The 17986-nt window shown below is 54.4% G+C and overlaps 2 protein-coding genes across 4 annotated transcripts; both read right to left on the reverse strand.

Annotated features, from left to right (window-relative positions):
* Positions 1 to 372: 372 nt before the first annotated feature.
* Positions 373 to 9102, reverse strand: FXYD7 (FXYD domain containing ion transport regulator 7). Of its 2 annotated transcripts, none has more exons than XM_036833062.1 (6): positions 8927 to 9102; positions 4368 to 4397; positions 2667 to 2741; positions 2517 to 2550; positions 2309 to 2349; positions 373 to 740 (listed from the first exon to the last, which is right to left on the reverse strand). In XM_036833062.1, the coding sequence occupies exons 1-6, from the start codon at positions 8955 to 8957 to the stop codon at positions 718 to 720; spliced, it is 234 nt and encodes a 77-aa protein (XP_036688957.1). In that variant the 5' UTR covers positions 8958 to 9102; the 3' UTR covers positions 373 to 717. The 2 variants fall into 2 exon arrangements, with proteins under 2 accessions (XP_036688957.1, XP_036688956.1); XM_036833061.1 differs by having other exon boundaries at positions 2508 to 2550.
* A 143-nt stretch (positions 9103 to 9245) lies between these two features.
* Positions 9246 to 13808, reverse strand: FXYD1 (FXYD domain containing ion transport regulator 1). Of its 2 annotated transcripts, none has more exons than XM_036833054.1 (7): positions 13674 to 13808; positions 12406 to 12470; positions 11910 to 11942; positions 11251 to 11325; positions 10723 to 10759; positions 9745 to 9794; positions 9246 to 9549 (listed from the first exon to the last, which is right to left on the reverse strand). In XM_036833054.1, exons 2-7 carry the CDS (start codon positions 12464 to 12466, stop codon positions 9527 to 9529), a joined length of 279 nt encoding a protein of 92 aa, XP_036688949.1. In that variant the 5' UTR covers positions 12467 to 12470; positions 13674 to 13808; the 3' UTR covers positions 9246 to 9526. The 2 variants fall into 2 exon arrangements, with proteins under 2 accessions (XP_036688949.1, XP_036688950.1); XM_036833055.1 differs by lacking the exon at positions 13674 to 13808 and adding an exon at positions 12880 to 12970.
* Between the last annotated feature and the right edge of the window lie 4178 nt (positions 13809 to 17986).

Raw genomic sequence — 17986 nt, forward strand, 5'->3', positions numbered from 1 at the left:
TGGGGGGGCTGGGGTGAGAGGCTGGGCGGAGGCCTCCACCCACCCGGCCTAGGGGAGGGTGGGGGTGGGGAACAGCAGGGCGGGCAGGTCTGGGCGGGGTGGGGCTCCTGTGGGGAGGGAGGGAGAGCGGGGGAGGGGTCTACTCTGGGGTCTCGGGGATGAGAAGGGAAGGGGCAGCTGGGGGCGGTGGCGCTGAGGGAGGGAAGGGAAGCTTGAGGGGCTCTGAGAGAGAAGGCGGCCAGTGGGGCACTGGGGGTGGGGAAGGAGAGGAAGGGGGAAAATCTGGGGATGGGGGAGAGAGCTCCCCAGTTTCAGCTTTGTCCCCTCCCCCGTTTTGTCCCCACAGATGAGAAGACACAGACAGAACAGGGGGAAAAACCAAATGCACATTTATTAAGCTCAAGACATAGACTCTGAGGGTGCGGGGAACAGGGAGGTGCCGGGGAGTAGCACACAGGGATTGCGGGGGGCTGAGGGTGGACTCCGGGACCCCAGGAGCTGGAGGCCTGAGTCCCTGGGTCTGGGATGCAGACGGGCTCTTTGGGGGGTCGTAATTGCCAAGGCCTGGGGAGGTGCAGCGGCTCCAGCCTTGGAGTGGGTGGGACGGCTCATTCAGGGGAGCGCTCCCTGGGCAAGGCTGGGGTCCCCACCGCCTCCACCCGGTCCTCAGGCTCCCGCACTCAGGCAGGGACAGTAGTGGAGGTGCCCAGGGCTGGTCTACACGCCGCCACCTCCAGGGGCTGGGGTGAGAGGGAGTGAGAGAGAGAGAGAGAGAGAGCCAGGGAGCTTCAGTGGGTAGCAAGAGGGGTGGAAGCAGCTCCCCGCCACACACTGCCAGGGGCCCTTCATGGAAGTCAGATCTCCAGACTGTCACCCTAGAGCTAGCCCTGGGAGTTGTCTTGCCTCCCTGCACCCTAATATCTGGTCCATAGAGGGACACCTTTGGGGCTTTTGTCCTGTCCCACAGGGCACTGTCTTGAGAGGAACATATCTGTGATGAGGCCGAAGACCCCTGGCCCAGCCTGGGCTTTTCTGGGGTGTCCCCCTGCCAGAAAAGGAGTCTCCATCCCTCTCCCATGCTCCCAACGTCCTCCTATACCCCCACTCCTTTCCAACACACCATCTCTGGAACATTTGGATACAAAAGGAATTCCCATGTCTCCCACCCACTTGGGCCCATCATTCAGCTGGAATGGGTCAGAATTCTGTACATACTCTTAGACTGTGGCCAGGTACCCAGGCCAACCGTACCCCCCACCCCCATCATCCACAAAGTGACCCATTAATGTTCTTAAATCTCATTAAATAAATATGAAACTAAACACATGAAATTCCACATCAAATCCTCCAAATATGGAGTACCCCAAGGCCCATTTTTTTCGTTCTAAAAACTTTATAAGAGGCAGAGAGATTCCCATCTCTGATTTTTTAAAAGTCCCTGGAAAGGACACAGTTCCACTAAAAACAGGTCGAGATATTTTTACATAATTAAAATTAACACCCCCAAGGAGTCACAATCTTTCATCTACATGCTTATCCCCCCTCCTACATCCTACATCTATCCACCTGCACTCACTCTCCCCCTCCTCCCCCTCCCCCCTCCCCCCTCCACCCCCCTTCACCCCACCCCCTCCCACATTCCACCCTCCTCCTCCATTCTCCACCCTTTCTAACGACTCCTTCCCCCTCTTCCTCTCTCCCCTCCTGCACCCTTCACCTCCTCTTACACCCCCATCCTCTTCACTCTTTATCCTATACTTTCCATCTTTCCATCTTCATACTCCTCATATTCTCTCCTATATTCTCTCTTTTCCAATATCAATTTTTAAAACCTGTATTCTATATGTCTCTCCTTTTGTTTTTTGATACAATTATTCACAAGCCTTCCTTCCTTCCTTCCTTCTTCCCTTTTTCTCAGTCATTTCATCCTAGATCTTCCCAACTGAACAGTAAAGTCTGGAAAACATTCTATCTTCCTGCCTTCTCTAGTGCTCAACTCTGCCTTCATTCTGACTGCCAACATCCTTCTCCCATGTGGACCCCTCTCTCCACAGGCTGTGGCTTTCTCATCTGGGGAATTAGTTCATCCTTGCTTTTATGAGATTAGGTACTTGTTTCCGGGCAGTTTCAAGGACTCTTTAGGACATTTCACATCCCGCTAACTTCATGTTTTACCATGTTTGATCTGCAGGGTCTCAGCTCCATCGTTGGTGGCCCCATTCTTAGGGATATCCAGTGCAGTTTCCCCTCTGACTCCCCTGCCTGCCCCCACCCATCTTCCCAGAACTACACCCTTTCACACCCTCACCTGAGGAGGGAAGCTCCGACTTACAGGATTTGCATGTTGGGCTGTGGAAGCAAAGATGAGAGAGAAAAGTATAAAGAGGCTCAATTGCGCAGGCTTTCTGGGAAACACCTGGCAGGCCCTGGGGGCCCTTTTGTTTGGCAGCACCCCTGCACCCCAGGCTGCTCCCACCCCTCCCCGTCTCTCCCCACTGCTGCCGGACCTCTCAGACCTGGAGTCCGCCTTCCTGCACTTCACCTTCTTGCCTGTTAGGATAGAGACAGAACAGAACAAGGAGAGAGGACATAAGGGTCTGGACAAAAGCCAGCAGGGGAACTGTAGGTGCTCGGGGCTTTGGAGCCCAGGAAGGGGTCACACTTACTGATGATGATGAGGATGCCCAGCAGGAACAATATGGTAGCCAGAGTCATGCCCACGGTCTGGACAGTATCATAGTCTGGGGAAGATATTGGAGGACATCAAAGTGGGGGCAGCACCTCAGCTCCCCTGGAGCCTTGGCCTGGATTCAAGGCTGCAGGCTCCTCCAGTGGGTCAACGTGAGGATCAAGTGCATGGCCTTGGGCATTGGGCGCTCCCCTTAACCTCTCCTCTTTACCCTTCTCTGGATTCTTTGGCCATAGATATAGATATAGATATGACCTTCCTCTACTGCATATATATATATGTATATTTTTCAGCAAACAACCTTCTCTGTGGTCTCTCTGTCACCCATTCCCCTACTCAACCCTCCAGCCATAGGGATCCTGTTAACACCTGAGTCTGATCAGGGTCTTCCTGAGTTCAGAGCACACCACTCCACCCCCTCCAACTTCCACTTCCACTGCATTGCAAGGAAAAGCCAAAGTCCTCCCCACAGCCCATGAGGCCCTGTACCATCTCATTCCTATCCCTTCTCAGACCTCATCCCACTCCACTCTCCTCCTCAATCCCCTACTCCAAGCACACCAGCCTCCCTGCAGTTCCTGGAGCCTATCAGGCATGGTCCTACCTCAGGGCTTTTGCACTTGCTGGGCCCTCTGCCTGAAAGCTCCTCCCCCAAATATCCCTCCCTTACCAACTTCTGGGTTTATTCAAATGTTAGTGACACATTCTCTGGCTGTCTCATTTAGAATTTTCCATGCTCTCCTCAACATTTCCTAATCTCATTCTTTCTTTTATTTTCCTTCATAAGAATTATTCTTGTCTAGTATGCCGTAGTAAACATTTATCGAAATATTAATTTATAAAGCATCCACTCCGTACCAGCAGCAGCCCAGGCCCCTGCCCTCGGGGAGTTGTCATTCATATTGTGATAGACAAAAGAAAACCAAAAAACTCAGTCATGTGACCATGGCTAGATGTGGGTGTAGCCCCTCTTGCTGGGGAGTCAGGAGGGCCTCTCCTAGTAGACAGTCATTATTTGATCTGAGGCCTGAAGAAAAAAAAGGAGCTGTGTGGAGAGCTAGAGGAAGAGTATTCTGGCAGAGGGAACAGTAGGTGCAAAGACCCTGAGGCAGGAAAGAACTTGGCGTATGGAGAAGCAGTATGAGTGAGCAATGGGAGAGGGTAGGAGGGTATTTAGAGGGGGAACTGGGGTCAGTTCTGCTAGACCTGGAGTAATTTTTTGAGCTTCAGTGCTGTGGGGAAGATTTAATGATATCATCCGAGTAACTCTTTTCCACAGTCCTTATAGGTGGGAACCATTACTATTCTTTATTTACAGAAGGGCCCAGAGAGGTAAAGTTCCTTGCTCAAGGCCACACAGCTAGTGAGTGGATAAGCCAGGATTCAAATCCCGACAGCCTGGTGTCAGAGTTGTTTGCTTCTCTGACGATGCCAGTGCACCAGCCCAGAGTGCTGGTGAAGCCTGAAGAGGGTCCATAGAGGGTACCCCCTCCCCAAGTCTGACTCGACCCTCCATGAGCCCAGCTGATGTGAATTATATCCACATGGTCACATGGTCAGTGGGCCAGCACGTAGCATGTACCCATAGCTGAAGCCACTTCAGCAGTGACCCATGGAGATCTACAGCCACCCCTCCATCCAACCCCAGGGTACCCTCATCACAGAATCTGCCACTCACCGTAGTAAAATGGGTCAGGTTCCTGAGGAACTGTGGCAAGAAGGCAGAGAAAGAGAGAGAGAGGGGGAAAAAATTTCAGCAATGAGCTTCTTAACATTTTTGAGGATCCTGATGGGGCCACTGGTCCAGTGGTTTCTGTGTAGGAATCAGATAATGAGACCTCTTGCTCTGGATGATGTCGCCTCATGGCCAGACACAAAGCTTAAAGAGAGGAGCATAGGCTGGATTCCAGCCCCCACTCATTCCACTGGTTGATACCTTCCCTTGTACAGTGCACAACCTACCTAACCATACATGGCGGTCCTGGTCCTAGCCCCCTGTAGAAGTCTAATGCAAGCATGGACTCATTTCCTGAAATACACATATATACTCCCATTTGCATACGATGCTGAGACTCCAATCCCACTGCTGAGTGGACTGCTGAGTGTATCGGCTTCCCCTGAACACTCCCTGAAACTTCTCAGCCATCTGAGAGCTCCAAAAGGCAGACACTGTGGCTACTGCTCTCATCCACTTGCTCCTGCCACCAAATCCAGCAGAGCACAGCTGTCCAAAATTTTATATTATATTATATCATACTATATTATATATATCCTATATTACTTATTTCTCAGACATCAATTTAAAGATTCAAAATTGACTCTGTAATAACTTTCCCAGTGTGTGTGTATATGCACGCATATGTATGTAGCTGTACCACATAAAACATACTCAACCATTGGAAGACTCACTCTGATTTCATAAATGTTAACAGGTGGATAAAACTTGTGTGTGTCTGTGTGTCTGTGGATTTACTTTTCCCCAACTCCCACCTCCCTGTCTCAAACTCTATTCCCCTTCAGGAGAGCTCAGAACATCCTTCTCATTCAAGAAACCCATCCTGATGCTTCCCTAATTCCTCTGACAGCTTTTAGTACACTCTGCCTTGATTAGAGCACAATTCTGCAAAACATGCACCACTAGGGGAGCGGGGGTGGGGGTGGGCTATCAGGAGTGCCAGGGCGATGCCAGATGTTGTCATTAATGTTCTTCCCCTATCCAGGCTCAGGAAGGATGGCTACCTTGAGGTTGGGAAGGGGGACAGATGACTAATTCAGGCCAATGAACTGTAAGTCCAGTCTGCAGCATTTAAGTGCCCACGCAAGAGCTCTCTTTTGCCTTTGGCCTGGTTATATGAATGTTCAAGATCGTGGCTTCTCCAGTTTTCTTTGGTGAGTAGAGACCCCCCAGTTGACCTGTGGTGGCCGTATAGTCTAAATGAGAAATCTACCTTCATTGTGAGAAGCCACTGAGATTTTTGGTACTATCTGTCACCACAGCATACTCTAGTTTAAACTGACTCATGCAGGTGGCGCCCAGGCAAGACCCTGATTAGCACTGATTCACAGTGTGTAAGTTCACCCTTCTCAGTTCCCTGTCCAATCTTCAAAGAGCAAGTCTTAAATAGGAGCTGATGTGACTCTACACCTTCCAACCCTTGTTAATCTCCCAAGATAAAACAGGCCTTGGGTTCAGGGCCTTCAGCAGGCAACAATACCTAAATAGATTGTTATGACGTTATTGGCTTTTCTCCTTTATTTATCTAAGCGGCATTTGATGGCACTGAGTCCATGCCAGGCTCTCTTCTAAGCACTTTACAGATATTAACACACTTAATCTTCACAGCAGCTCTCTGATATAGGCGCTATCTTCATTCTCATTCCACAAAAGAGGAACACTGAGGCTCAGAAAAGTGAAGTCACTTGTTTAAGATCATTTTAATACTTGCCTTCAATGTAAGACCAAAAAAAAAAAATCCTGATTTTCCATTGTGGTGGCAGTATAAAATAAAGCTAACAAAGTTTTTTAAAAGTTAATTCTGGGGCTTCCCTGGTGGCGCAGTGGTTGAGAATCTGCCTGCCAATGCAGGGGACACGGGTTCGAGCCCTGGTCTGGGAAGATCCCACATGCCGCGGAGCAACTGGGCCCGTGAGCCACAGCTACTGAGCCTGCGCGTCTGGAGCCTGTGCTCCGCAACAAGAGAGGCCGCGATAGTGAGAGGCCCGCGCACCGTGATGAAGAGTGGCCCCCACTTGCCACAACTGGAGAAAGCCCTCGCACAGAAATGAAGACCCAACACAGCTAAAATAAATAAATAAATAAATTTAAAAAAAAAAAAAAAAAAAAAGTTAATTCTGTGGAGGGAAAATGTTAAATAAATATCATTGTGGGGAACATTTGGACAGGGCAAAAATCATGAAGGTGGTATTCATAAGCATCAAGATGGGGAAACATTATTTTAGAGTCATCTGTGCTCTGTCTTAGCTCCCCCACCAGATGGAGAGTAAATTTATTTGATTCATCTCTACTGTTAATCCTGGCATTTATAAAGTTTTTCAAAGAAGTTTTCTAGAATGAATGAATGAATGGATGAATGAATGAATGAGCTCCTGCTAGGCTGCAGGGAGACTGCATCAGAAGTGGAGCAGTTGAATTATCCTGCTTTTGTCTCCTGTGTTTCCACACATCCTGCCTCCCCAAACCATCAGAGAAGCCCAGTGGGTGAGCGCCTGCCCCAGAATCCTCTTTGGTTCCTCCCTGGGTGCTCCTTGCTCCATGCAGAAGTTCCTCTTCTGGTCTCTGCTGCCCCAGCAATCTGGGTCCTCAGGACGAGGCTGAGCTAAGGGTGGAGTCAGGAGGCAGGAGAAGGAATGTGCACCACTCCTGGCCAGTTGCCAAGGAGACATCAGGAAGGAGGTGGTTACTATGGCAACTGGGGCATCTTGAGAGGTGAAGAGAGGTGATGGGTCTGGGTACCCCAGGCTGGATAGGGTCCTGTGTGGGACTTGGGGGTTGGGTTTCTAACTCTGGGGCCAACCTTGACTGCCTCTGCTCCCTTTGTACCTCCTATTGTTGCCTCTGCAGGACTGGCTTCTGGCCAAGCGGAGGGTCCTTCTTAGGGATAGGGACCCAGGCCCAGCTGTGCTCCTGCATCTTCTTTCTGTTTGTCCCCAACACACCCTCCTGCTCTCTGATGGGGTGGGGGATGGGGGGATGCGGGAGCCATCCCCCGCCCCCAAACAATCTATTCATTAATTAATTAATTTCATTAAGTGGTTTGCAACAGGCAACATGCACTTCCTCCCCCGGGGTTTCCCAAGATCTGTGGTCCCCTCTCCTGCTGTGACTGGAGAAAGGGTGTGGGGAGGCGGGGGCATCTGTCCTCCCACCTCTGCCCGTCTGCTGCCATCGATCCTGCTAACCACCATCTCCGCGAAAGGAGGCACTAGGCTCCCTCCAGGCTTGCTGCCTCAGCCCTGCCCCCTCTCCCTAGGGTGGCTTCCAGCCTCTGCAGCCGCCCCCCCACCCCCACCCCCCGCCCTGCTTCAAATTCTGCAGATATGGCTCAGTGCAGCAGCCCCCACCTGCCGGGAAAGCGGGCAGGGAAGGAGAGATCAGAGTGCAATTGGGGTTCCCTTCACTTGCCAGAGGTTCCTCAGCACCGCTGGCCTCTCCCCTGGCCCTGCTCTCAGCGCTGGGGACCCTCCCTCACCCACCTCTCCCCCACCATGGAAGCGTCCCTCCCCTTGCTCCTCTGCAGAAGTAGGCGCAAGAAAGGGGGCTGTTGGGGGGGTGAGTATTTCGGGGGTGCATAATTGGGCTAATGGTGTGAAATGTAAATCTCTGTGTGGGCGATGGAGGTGGGGAGGGGCATCTGTGTGCACACCCAAGTGCACCTTTCGGACCAGACAACACCCCGAATGTGGGCTGGGAAGGAGGGTCCTGACACCCATCCCTGCCCATGGGGGCTCACTGCAGTGGTACGGGCCCCACCCTGTGCCAACCCCCCCTTCTCTTTTCCATTTCCCTCTCATGCTGTGGGTCCATCTCTCTCTCTCTCTCTCTCCCCCTCTGTGTCTTTACGCCTCCCTCTCCATAGTTGCCTCAGTCCCTCTATCTCTCAGTCTCTATCTCTTTCAGGCTCTCTGTCAGTCTCTTTCTATATTCCTTTCGGTCTCCCTCTCTCTTGCTCTCTCTGTCTCTCTCCGTCTCTCTCTCACTTCCTCCAGCTCCTATCTTTCCCTCTTTCTCCCTGCTTCCCACTGAACCTGCCTGTCAGAGATTTCAGGAAACACCCACCGTAGGTGCCAGCACTAGAAAAAAACAGGCATATGGACCCCTTCCCCTTACCCTCCGCAGAGACCCTGAAATCTGCGAGAACCTCCGTGGCTGCAGATCTACCCGCTCCCACCTTCGGAGCCCATCTCTTCGAGGCCACTACCACCGCTGTGCTGGACCAGCCACCCGGTTGCTATAGCTACCGGTCCGAGCATCCTTTCTCCCGGGACTGCCGCTCTCCAACCACGGGTCCCGCACAGGAACGACACCACCGGGAGAGGGTGTCCAAGAGGCCTGGAGGGGTGCCAAGGGGTGCACTGCAGGGGCCTCCGCCCATGGTAGGAAGGGACATCTCCTTCCCCGTTCCCCTCCCCTTCCAGTACTGGAATCTCCCCAGATCCTCTCTCCTAAGCTCTAAGATCCCGGAGCCCCCCTGCGCCCTCTCCCCAGGCGACGCTCACCCTTTGTGGGGACCTGGGTCGGGGTCGCCATGCCAAGCCGGAGCAGGGGGCGGCTGGATGCCGAGGTGGTGAAGGAGCGGCTGCAGCAGCTGGAACCGGGACGGACTGTTGTCGGGGGGAGATGGGGGGAGCCCTGGTGTGGAGGGGGCCGTAGCCAATGGGGGCCCGGAGAGCCCGCCCCCGTCCCGGCCACCCCCGCCCCCGCCCCCGCCCACTGCCGACGTCCCCGCCCTTTCCCCAAGGGTGGGGGCGCCCTCTGCTGGGGCCAAGGGGGCGCCCAGGCTTTCCGCGCGAAGGGACTGACAGATCCACACCGCTCTGTCAAGACAGAAAAGCACGTTTTATTGGAAATCTGAGCGGCAGAGAGGAGTCTGTGGGGGCAGGGCTGGGGAAGAGGACAGTCCAGATGGAGGTGGGCGCGCGGAAGGTGGGTGGGAGGCGTCAGGTGCCAGGGGAATTCTGTGTGGGTGAAAAGGGTAAGAGGCAGGAGAGCCCTCCAAGCCCCCTATCCCAGCCCTTCGCCCCCTCCTCCTCCCCCCTCCCTCCTCCAGCCTAGTCAGAGCTGCAGGACCTGGCTGGGTTCCATCGCACCAGGTGTCTCTACCGCCTGCGGGTGGACAGACCTAAGGGGGAACACATAGAGTTCGGGTAGCAGGAGGGGCACCCCAGCTCCTCTGGAAGGTGGGAGCACAGCAGGGCAACTCCCCGACCTCGGGCTTCAGATCAAGCCCCCAGCTCCACGCGCCCACGGAGGACCAGGAAAGGGGTTCTTGGAACCAGCCCGCATCCCCAAACACCCGAAGTCTCCCCAAACTCACGGCGGATTGAGCTGCGGAAAGTTCCCTCCTCTTCATCAGGTTCCCCAGTCCTGAGAAAGGAGATGCAGAAGGAATTGGGGATGGAAAAGGAGAGAGGCAGCTACACCCGGGAAACCCCAGTGCAGCCCCCATTTCACAGACTTGTGTTCTGAGACCCAGAGATGGGCGAGGAGCAGGTTCCGGGCCGCCAGAGAATCCAGTGCACCCAGGAGCAGTTGAAGTGTTTGGCGGGAGGCGCTCCAAGCCGGTAACAGCGAGTACCTCCCCGAGTGCTGGAGAAGGAACTAGAATTTGGAAGAGGAGGTATAGCCAAAGCGACTTGAGGGCAGATTGCCTGGAGACGGCCTAGGTTAGAAACCCGGAGCTTTCATCTTGCAGTTGAGCGATCTGGGGCGTGTGACCACCTTCCTGTGCCTCGGTTTCCTCATCTGTAAAATGAGGTTAATAACAGCACCTACCTTATAGATATGGTGTGAGGGGTAAATAACACATAATGAAACAGCATCCTGCACGTGGGACACACCCAATAAATACTACCTTTATTTATAATAACATCTACAAGTATCTTAATACCGACAAGGTGTTCATACATCGCCTGGGCTTTACATTTTTATTTAAGGATGAATCAAAGAGCTAGAAACAGGACTCTGAGCTAAACTGGGCCGCCAAGTGAGGTGATCTCATTTCGCCGCGGCTCTTTCTTTCACAGCACTTATCGTGCTTCGTGATTTTATATTTGTGGGTCTGTTGGAGCCCATCGCCACCGCCCCCACTGGGCTGGAAGCTCAGCCAGGCAGGGAGGGCAGTTAATTCCTGGCTTGGTCCCAAGGCCTGGCTTGGGGCTGGGCACGTAGTAGGTGCTTGATACATATTTGCCGAGGCGTCTCTCTGGCTCTGGATTGAGTGGACTTCCGGCCTCACCCCCAATGCTCCTTCAGAGCGGGAGTAGATGAGTGAGGGCCCAGAGAGGCTTCTTACCTCTGCTGCTGGTTGAATTTGCACCGGCATCTTCTGCCTGTGGGTGGGGGCGTGGGGAGGAGTGCGCTGAGATTCCGCTCTATGCGGCACAGCGAGCCAGAGCTCGCGCTCGCCAGGGCTGGAGCGGCGGGGGGATAAGGGTGGGGCAGGAACAGGGGGGTGCTGGGCCTGCAGTAGAGACGCGGCGGGCCCGAGGGGGGAGTAGAAGGGGCAGGGCGGAGCCTAGGGCTGGGAAAGGGGAGGGGCAGAAACAGGGGCGGGGCCGAGGGCGGGAACGTAAACGGGGTGGGCCCGGGGGCGGTGATAGAAACGGGGGCGGGTCCGAGGGCGGAGTAGAAGGGGCGTGGCCTAGGGCTGCGATAGGGGAGGGGCATAAACAGGGGCGGAGCCGAGGGCGGGGCCGGGGACAGAAATAAGGGCGGGGCCAAGGGCTCGGATAGGGGCGGGGTTGGAAGCGGAGCGGGGACTGGACGGGGTTGGGGCAGACACCCGCAGATTCGCGGCTGGAGTCAGGGTAGGGGTACTCACTCAAGATGATGAGTATGCCCAGGATGAAAAGGATCCCGGCGATGATGAGGCCTCCGATCCGCAGGGATTGGTAGTCTGTGGGCAGCAAGGAGGAGCGTGAATGCAGGGAGGGGAGGAGGAAGGATAGTAGAGGGGCAGAATGGGAAGGAAGGGGCAAGGAGGAAGGATGGGGAAGAGGAAAGGAGATCAATGAGAGGAGGACGGAGAGATGTGGGAGAAGGGGGATCAGGGAGAAGAGAGGATGTAAAGGAAAGGGAGGGGAGGAGGTGGGCAAGGCAAGGAGGAGGGAGGAAACAAGGGAGCAGTGAAGGATGATGGAGAGGATCAGGGAGAGGAGAAAGGCAGGTGGCAGCAGAGGATGAGCTATAAGATACTAAGAGGTAAAAGGAGAAAGAATCAGAGATACAGAGAGGGATGAAATAGACAGAGACCAACAGAGAGACAGAGACAGAGGGAGATCAAGACAGAAAGAGCTGGAGAGCCAGATCAAGAGAAAGAGAGAGAATGAGAATGACAGAGACATAAAACACTGAGAGTCTAGAGATAGATGGAGACAGAAACAGAGAGAGGTGGGGGGAGGGGAGGAATGAGGAGAGGACAGACTAACCCAGCCCAGCACCCCCCTAACTCCCAAAGAAAGGTGCCCCTCCCTCCCTCACCATAGGTGAATGGGTCGTGTTCCTGTGGCGCTTCTGGAAAGAGAGAAAGAAATCAGGGTCGGATGCTTCCTGGGATCCTGGACAAGGAGGGGCATAACGAGACCCTTTGGGGGTTTTACATTCCTGGGCCGAGAGTCTGGGGACTGTTGGACCCTGAGCAGGCTGCCTATCCTCTCCGGGTCTTAGCTGCCCCGCTGCACTGTCCTGGGTGGGGCAGCACCTAACTGCCTCAGCTCTCCGTCTCATTACAGGTTGTCTCTGATTCCGTCATTCACAGGCCTCCATCCCGCCCTCCACCTTTGCCTGACCTGGGGCATCCTCTCCCCTCCCCCAGATACCAGCCTGTGACTGGACCCCACGTGAGACCCCAATTTCCTGGTGCCTCAACTGACTCAGTTCAGGTTGGAGTCTCCAACTTGGTTCTCTTGCAGGGTTTCCCTACCCTTGCCACCCTTGGGGCTGAAGTGGGTAGTGGGGCTGCCTTCCCCGGACTCACCTGCGTTGACCATGGCGAGGAGACCCACACAAAGAACCAAGATGTGGCTGAGAGATGCCATTGTCCTGGGGGACACCAAGGGTCAGGACATCTGTACCCTCGTTCCCCCACCTTTGGGGCCTGAACTCTCTTCAGGGGACTGTCTCTGTTAAGTCAGAGACAGTCCAGGGAGTTAATTTCAAAAGCGTCCATCATCCAGCTTGGTCACCCTGAGAAACAGAGGCACCCTCCTGCTTCACCGGGACACAGCATCACCAAAACAACCCACACGGTGGGGGTCACAGAGCAGCAAGGACAGGGGTGAGACACACACAGTCCACAGGGACCTCCCGCAGGCCAGGGCCGTCCCCACAGCAGGCCCCAGATTCCCCACGCCTACCCTGGCGGGGGAGAGCAGGACGCCTCGCCCCACCCAGGTGGAGAGACAGACACACTGCCAGGGATGAGACAGCCCGGACCTGCCCAAGGGCCCACCTGCCCGCACACCACGGCCTCGCCGTGTCCGTAATATTCCAGCTCTCCTGCCCTCAGCCGCTGGCCCGCTCTCTGCCTGACCCTGGGTATAAATATCTCCCACTTCACCCTGGAGGAATTTGCCTCGCACAGGCCACCATGGCAACAGCCTTCCTCCCCCCCTTTGGGGGTCATGCACAACCCTGCCCGGGTGAGGCTGGGCTGCCACATTGCCATGGGCTGCCCCCGTGGGAAAGGCCACACCTTCTCCTCTCCTGAAAGAGATGAGAATAGGGAAAACGTCCCCTTTGCCTGCCTCTGGGTGACATCTTTCATGAACGGACAACGCCAGGCGAGTGACATGAGGCCCAGGCCAGCGGGGCTGAGAGATAGAAGACAGATGCCAGGGGTAGGAATGCACGCACACATGCACACACGCGCACACACACACAGTGGGGCTGGAATGGAGACAACGCCCACTCCCCAAACTTCTGGTTGGAGCAGGACATGGGGTGGAGACCCAGGCACACGTTACTCCTCATCTGGGCCTCCTGCACCCCCAAACAATGACGCAACCCAACCTACACCCTACACACGTGAGTGTCCAAAACCCACACCCAGCCAGGGTGCACGTGCCACGGCAGGAGCAGGGAGGAGTTGCACCCACACTCCCACCCCTGGGAGAACCCCAACGTCCCAACCACACTCTCTTCCTCTTGGGTCTGGCCTGCCTGGGAAGCCACTCCTGTTCCCAAAATAGGCGGCCCAGCCAGGCCAGGGGTGAGGCCTGGAGGGGAGGGGCAGGGGACGCTCACCCCAGTCAGGCTGTCCCCTGCCGAAAGAAGGCCCCAAGCGTCCGGCTGTGCCCTGGGGCCGAGCACTTTGGACCCCCTGGCCCAGAGCTGGCCGCGCTGCCCTCAGCGGTCTCCCCTCCCCGCCCAACCCCACCCCTACCCTCCGCAGCCGGCAGCTGTAACTGGAGCCGGGCTGGAGGGGGGCCAGGGGGCGGCCCCCAGCCCAGACCGCCCTGGCCCGCTAGGTTAACTCTCTCAGCTCAGAGGGAGGAATCGTAGGCAGCCAGCCGTGGGGAAAGCTGGGGAGAGGAGGTGCCGGCAGGGAGGACTGTATTACAGGCGCACAAACACACACACACATACGCTCACACGTGAGCCTCGGGCACACTTCAGAGGGCTTCTGAGCTGGGGGGCAGGGTGGGTGTCAATGATTTTCCACGCTGCTCCCTGGGAATTGGGCCCAGCCTGGGCTTAAGGTCACCTGGCCTGAGCGCCTAGGAGTCCACTGACCCCTGACCCCAGGGTCCTGCGGGGCCCTCGTCAGCACCACAGGGTTGTTTGGAGGGCATTTCAGCGTGTATGTAGGTTGTCTTCTACTGACTGTGAGGTCCCCCAGGGGTACACACCACACCACACCACACCCACACACACACACAGAAACCCAAAGACCTGGATAAACAGGCACAAAACAAGACAAATACATGCATGTACATACATACAAATTCAGAATAACACATCCATAGAGAAACCCAAAGACACTCACCAGCACTCCTTACACCAGTCACAAAACACTAAGACAAACACATTTGTATACACACAAAACACACACGTGTTCATTGAGATGGATGCCCGTATAGAGGCACAAAGACACAACCACACAACTGTGCACTCTTACAAATGGTCACAAAGATACACACTCTTGCGAGGACAATACTGACAAATGTCTGTACAGAAACACACCAACACATGCACACTAAACATAAATACATTCAAAGGCACCGCCACAGCCAGCACTCCTACACAATCTCAGTCATGTGAAGGCACACAAACTGTGTACATTTGTACACAGACACACACACACATTTATGTGGGCTCATGGAGAAGCAGAAACACTGTCAAGGACACAGGCATACAACCAACCATGCTGTGGTTTCATAACCATAAAAACACACACACACACACACACATGCATCCTCATGCACCAGCAAACAGGCACACAGCTGGTCATACAGTCACAGACATACAGGCCTACGCTCTGTGTTCACACACTTGGAGACACCACCAAATGTGCGCTGATGTGTTTAGCCCAGAACCTCCCCGTCCCTGAGCTCATGTGACCCCTAAAACCCCCTGCAGGACAACACACCTGGCGTCCTCATGGGCGGGCCAGGTTACCAGGCACTGGTGACAGAGAAAAGGGGGATCAGCTCTGGGCTCTGCCATTCCTAGTTGTGAGAGCTCGAGCAGCCCAAGAGACCTCTCTGTGCCTTGGTTTCCCATCCTACAAAATGAAGAAATCACTAAGGTAATACGTATTACCCTGGGCCAGGCTCAGAGGTCTCTGAATCTGACATTGTCTTTTTTTTTTAATATTTATTTACTTATTTATTTGGTTGCGCTGGGTCTTAGTTGCAGCTCAAGAGCTCCTTAGTTGTGGCACGTGGGCTCCTTAGTTGTGGCGTATGAACTCTTAGTTGCGGCATGCATGTGGGATCTAGTTCCCTGACCAAGGGTTGAATCTGGGCCGCCTGCATTGGGAGCTCAGAGTCTTAAGCACTGTACCACCAGGGAAGTTCCCCTGACGTTGTCTTATCATTAACTCCATTTTAGATATCTGCAAACCAAGGTTTAGCAAAGTGGAGATAATTCTCCCAAGGTCCCTCTGGTGGTTAAGGACAGAAACTGCCCCCACCTGAAAGAGACCTGGGCCCAGATACCACACTCTGCAGGACACAGATCAGGAGCAGGTAGAAGAGCTCACACCCAGGCACAGGTGGCCCTGACACACACACGCACACACACGCACGCGAGCGCGCATGTGCACATGGTCTCAGAGGACCCCGGCAGCTTCAAAAGTCTCCCTCATGAGCCTCTGCCCCTTGTGGCCCTATACCCCAGAGTCACCAGCAGTCCCTGGTTAATGATAACCCTAATATCTATGTAGCCCTGGGGAGGGGTGACAGAGGGGCAAGGGGGGCGAGCAGGGAGGGGGGCACCTGGCTAGCTCTGGCCAGTGCTGGCCTCCCTCCCCTCACAGGGCCAGCTGCTCCAGAGTGGAGAGGCCCAGCCACTTTCGGGCTGGGTGATGGGTCAATGACTTAACCTCTCTGTGGCTCAGTTTCTCCTTCTGTAAAATGGAGATGATAATACTATTCAACTCAGAGGGAGGTCGGGATGATTATCTGAAATGATCCATGGAAAATATTGAGAACAAAGCCTGGCACACAGTAAGTGATCAAAAAAAAAAAAAAGAAAAGTAAGCTGTCACCATCATCATCCTTGTCATTCTCCTCATCATAAACAGGAGGGAGAACCCTGCTGGGCTGAACACTCTGTGAGTATGGATTTAGGCCCATCTGTCTCCCCTCGGTGTCCCTGGTCCTAAGCTCTTTATCTATCTTTTTCAAAGACCCTGTAAAGAAGTTTATCATCCCTGCTTTAAGGCTGAGGTAACAGAGACCTGAAGGGCCTTGCTCAAATCACAGAGATGTTCAGGTGCAGGACAAGCACTTGGGTCCAGAATCCACCCCAAGCTGTGAGGTGCCCACCCTGCTCTGAACACTCTCTATCCTCTCAGATAGAGGAGGAATTCTCTACACATCTGAGAAGTGGGTGACACGATTGCCCCATTTGACAGATGGGCAAACTGAGAATCAGGGACCCAGATCTGAGTGACCTCACCTGGTGTCGGGGGGGGTCACTTTTAATACTTTTAAAAAATATTCAAGTTTAATAATTTACCAGTAAGACACACATTTCTACTTTTCTGTAAAAGGCATTAGTGGAACAGTCCTGAGCATGCTGACCTGAAGCTGACCCAACGCTGCCTGGGCCTCACCTGCCCGCAGCTTTGCCCGGTGCCCTCCAAAGCCCCGACTAGCCCGTGTGCCAGGCCCACCCCGTGCCCTGCTTCGTGACCGATGACCCCTAGCTGGTGCTGTTAGGCCCCTTGTCCTCCAAGTGTTCTGGGTGTGTGCAGCAGTGCCAAGAGAGGCTGTGTGTTCTCCCCATGCCTTAGTTTTCCCATCTGTAAAGTGGGGGTTAATAATACTACCCACCTCAAGGGGTTGTTGTGAGGACTGAGTAAATTCATGTCAAGACTGATGCATAGTAAGGGCTCAGTGAGTATTATTACTACTACTTCAGATTGGGCAATATCATTTATTTATTTTTCTTATTTAATGAACAGAATCTATCCAAACTGCTAAAAGCTTAGTCCAAATGAAAACAGCCAATATCCATGGGTTCTGATCTCCAAAGGAGGAATGCAAAATCATACTGGGAGGCTGTGCAGCCAGCTGCCTGGGCTTGAGTCCTGGCTCTGCCCCAGCTAGATAACCTAGATCTCAAATGACTTGACCCCTCTCTTCAGTATTTCCATCTGCAAAAGAGCCATATGATAGCATCAGCCTCGGAGGGCTGTAGTGAGGTCAGCACGAGCTAATAGATGAACTTGTAGGACATGGCGTGGTACAGAGTCAGTGCTGAAGAAAGGGGTGGCATCATTATCATCCTTTTTTCCTTGGGTTGGCTCCCTACCCCTAAGTGAGTGGTGGGTACTCAAGGAGTTAATTTCGGGCAAGAGAGGTTGTGGGTTTGGGGCAGGGCGGCTGCCCTGCTGAGTGTCGCCACCAGAGGGAGCAGCTGGACTTGAGCTGGTCCCTTCAAGCCTGGGTGCCAGCGCCCACCCAACCCTACTGGGGCCAGGGGAGGGGGCTGGCTGGGAGTGGCCACCGCGGCTCCAGCCCTTAGTGGTCTCTCCTCCCACCCCCCTCCTGCCTGCAGAGCCATCCGGCCCCCACGCTGGTGACACCCTCCTCACACTCCGTGAGTGGGGTGGAGTGGGGAATCTGGGGAGGGGGCTGGCCAGGAGGAGCCAGGGCAGCTCCAACCCTCCGCGGCCCCTCCCCTCCCATGGGGCCCTCTGGCCCCTTCCCCAGGGCTGCTCTTCCTATGGCCTCTGACCCCCTCCTCCTTGCCCTGCTTTGCCTGGAGCACCCAGCGAGTCCCTTTCCCAAACCTCCTGGGAGAAGGGACGTGGGAGGAGGGGAAGAAACTTCCAGGGAGCTGGAAAGGGGGGGTAGGGAGACAGAAATAAAGACACCAGACAGAGG

The sequence above is a fragment of the Balaenoptera musculus genome, chromosome 19, assembly GCF_009873245.2.
Source record: "Balaenoptera musculus isolate JJ_BM4_2016_0621 chromosome 19, mBalMus1.pri.v3, whole genome shotgun sequence".
NCBI classification, from domain to species: domain Eukaryota; kingdom Metazoa; phylum Chordata; class Mammalia; order Artiodactyla; family Balaenopteridae; genus Balaenoptera; species Balaenoptera musculus.

What these genes read in the sequence shown, in the direction of transcription:
- FXYD7 (XM_036833061.1), bottom strand. Translation starts at nt 8,957, where the DNA reads ATGGCGACCCCGACCCAGGTCCCCACAAAGG. An exon ending in ACCTGACCCATTTTACTACG is followed by an intron (nt 2,742 to 4,367) that starts GTGAGTGGCAGA and finishes TATCTTCCCCAG; the next exon opens with ACTATGATACTGTCCAGACC. An exon ending in GGGCATCCTCATCATCATCA is followed by an intron (nt 2,551 to 2,666) that starts GTAAGTGTGACC and finishes CTATCCTAACAG; the next exon opens with GCAAGAAGGTGAAGTGCAGG.
- FXYD1 (XM_036833054.1), bottom strand. Translation starts at nt 12,466, where the DNA reads ATGGCATCTCTCAGCCACATCTTGGTTCTTTGTGTGGGTCTCCTCGCC. An exon ending in ACACGACCCATTCACCTATG is followed by an intron (nt 11,326 to 11,909) that starts GTGAGGGAGGGA and finishes TGCTGCCCACAG; the next exon opens with ACTACCAATCCCTGCGGATC. An exon ending in AAATTCAACCAGCAGCAGAG is followed by an intron (nt 9,795 to 10,722) that starts GTAAGAAGCCTC and finishes CTCCTTTCTCAG; the next exon opens with GACTGGGGAACCTGATGAAG.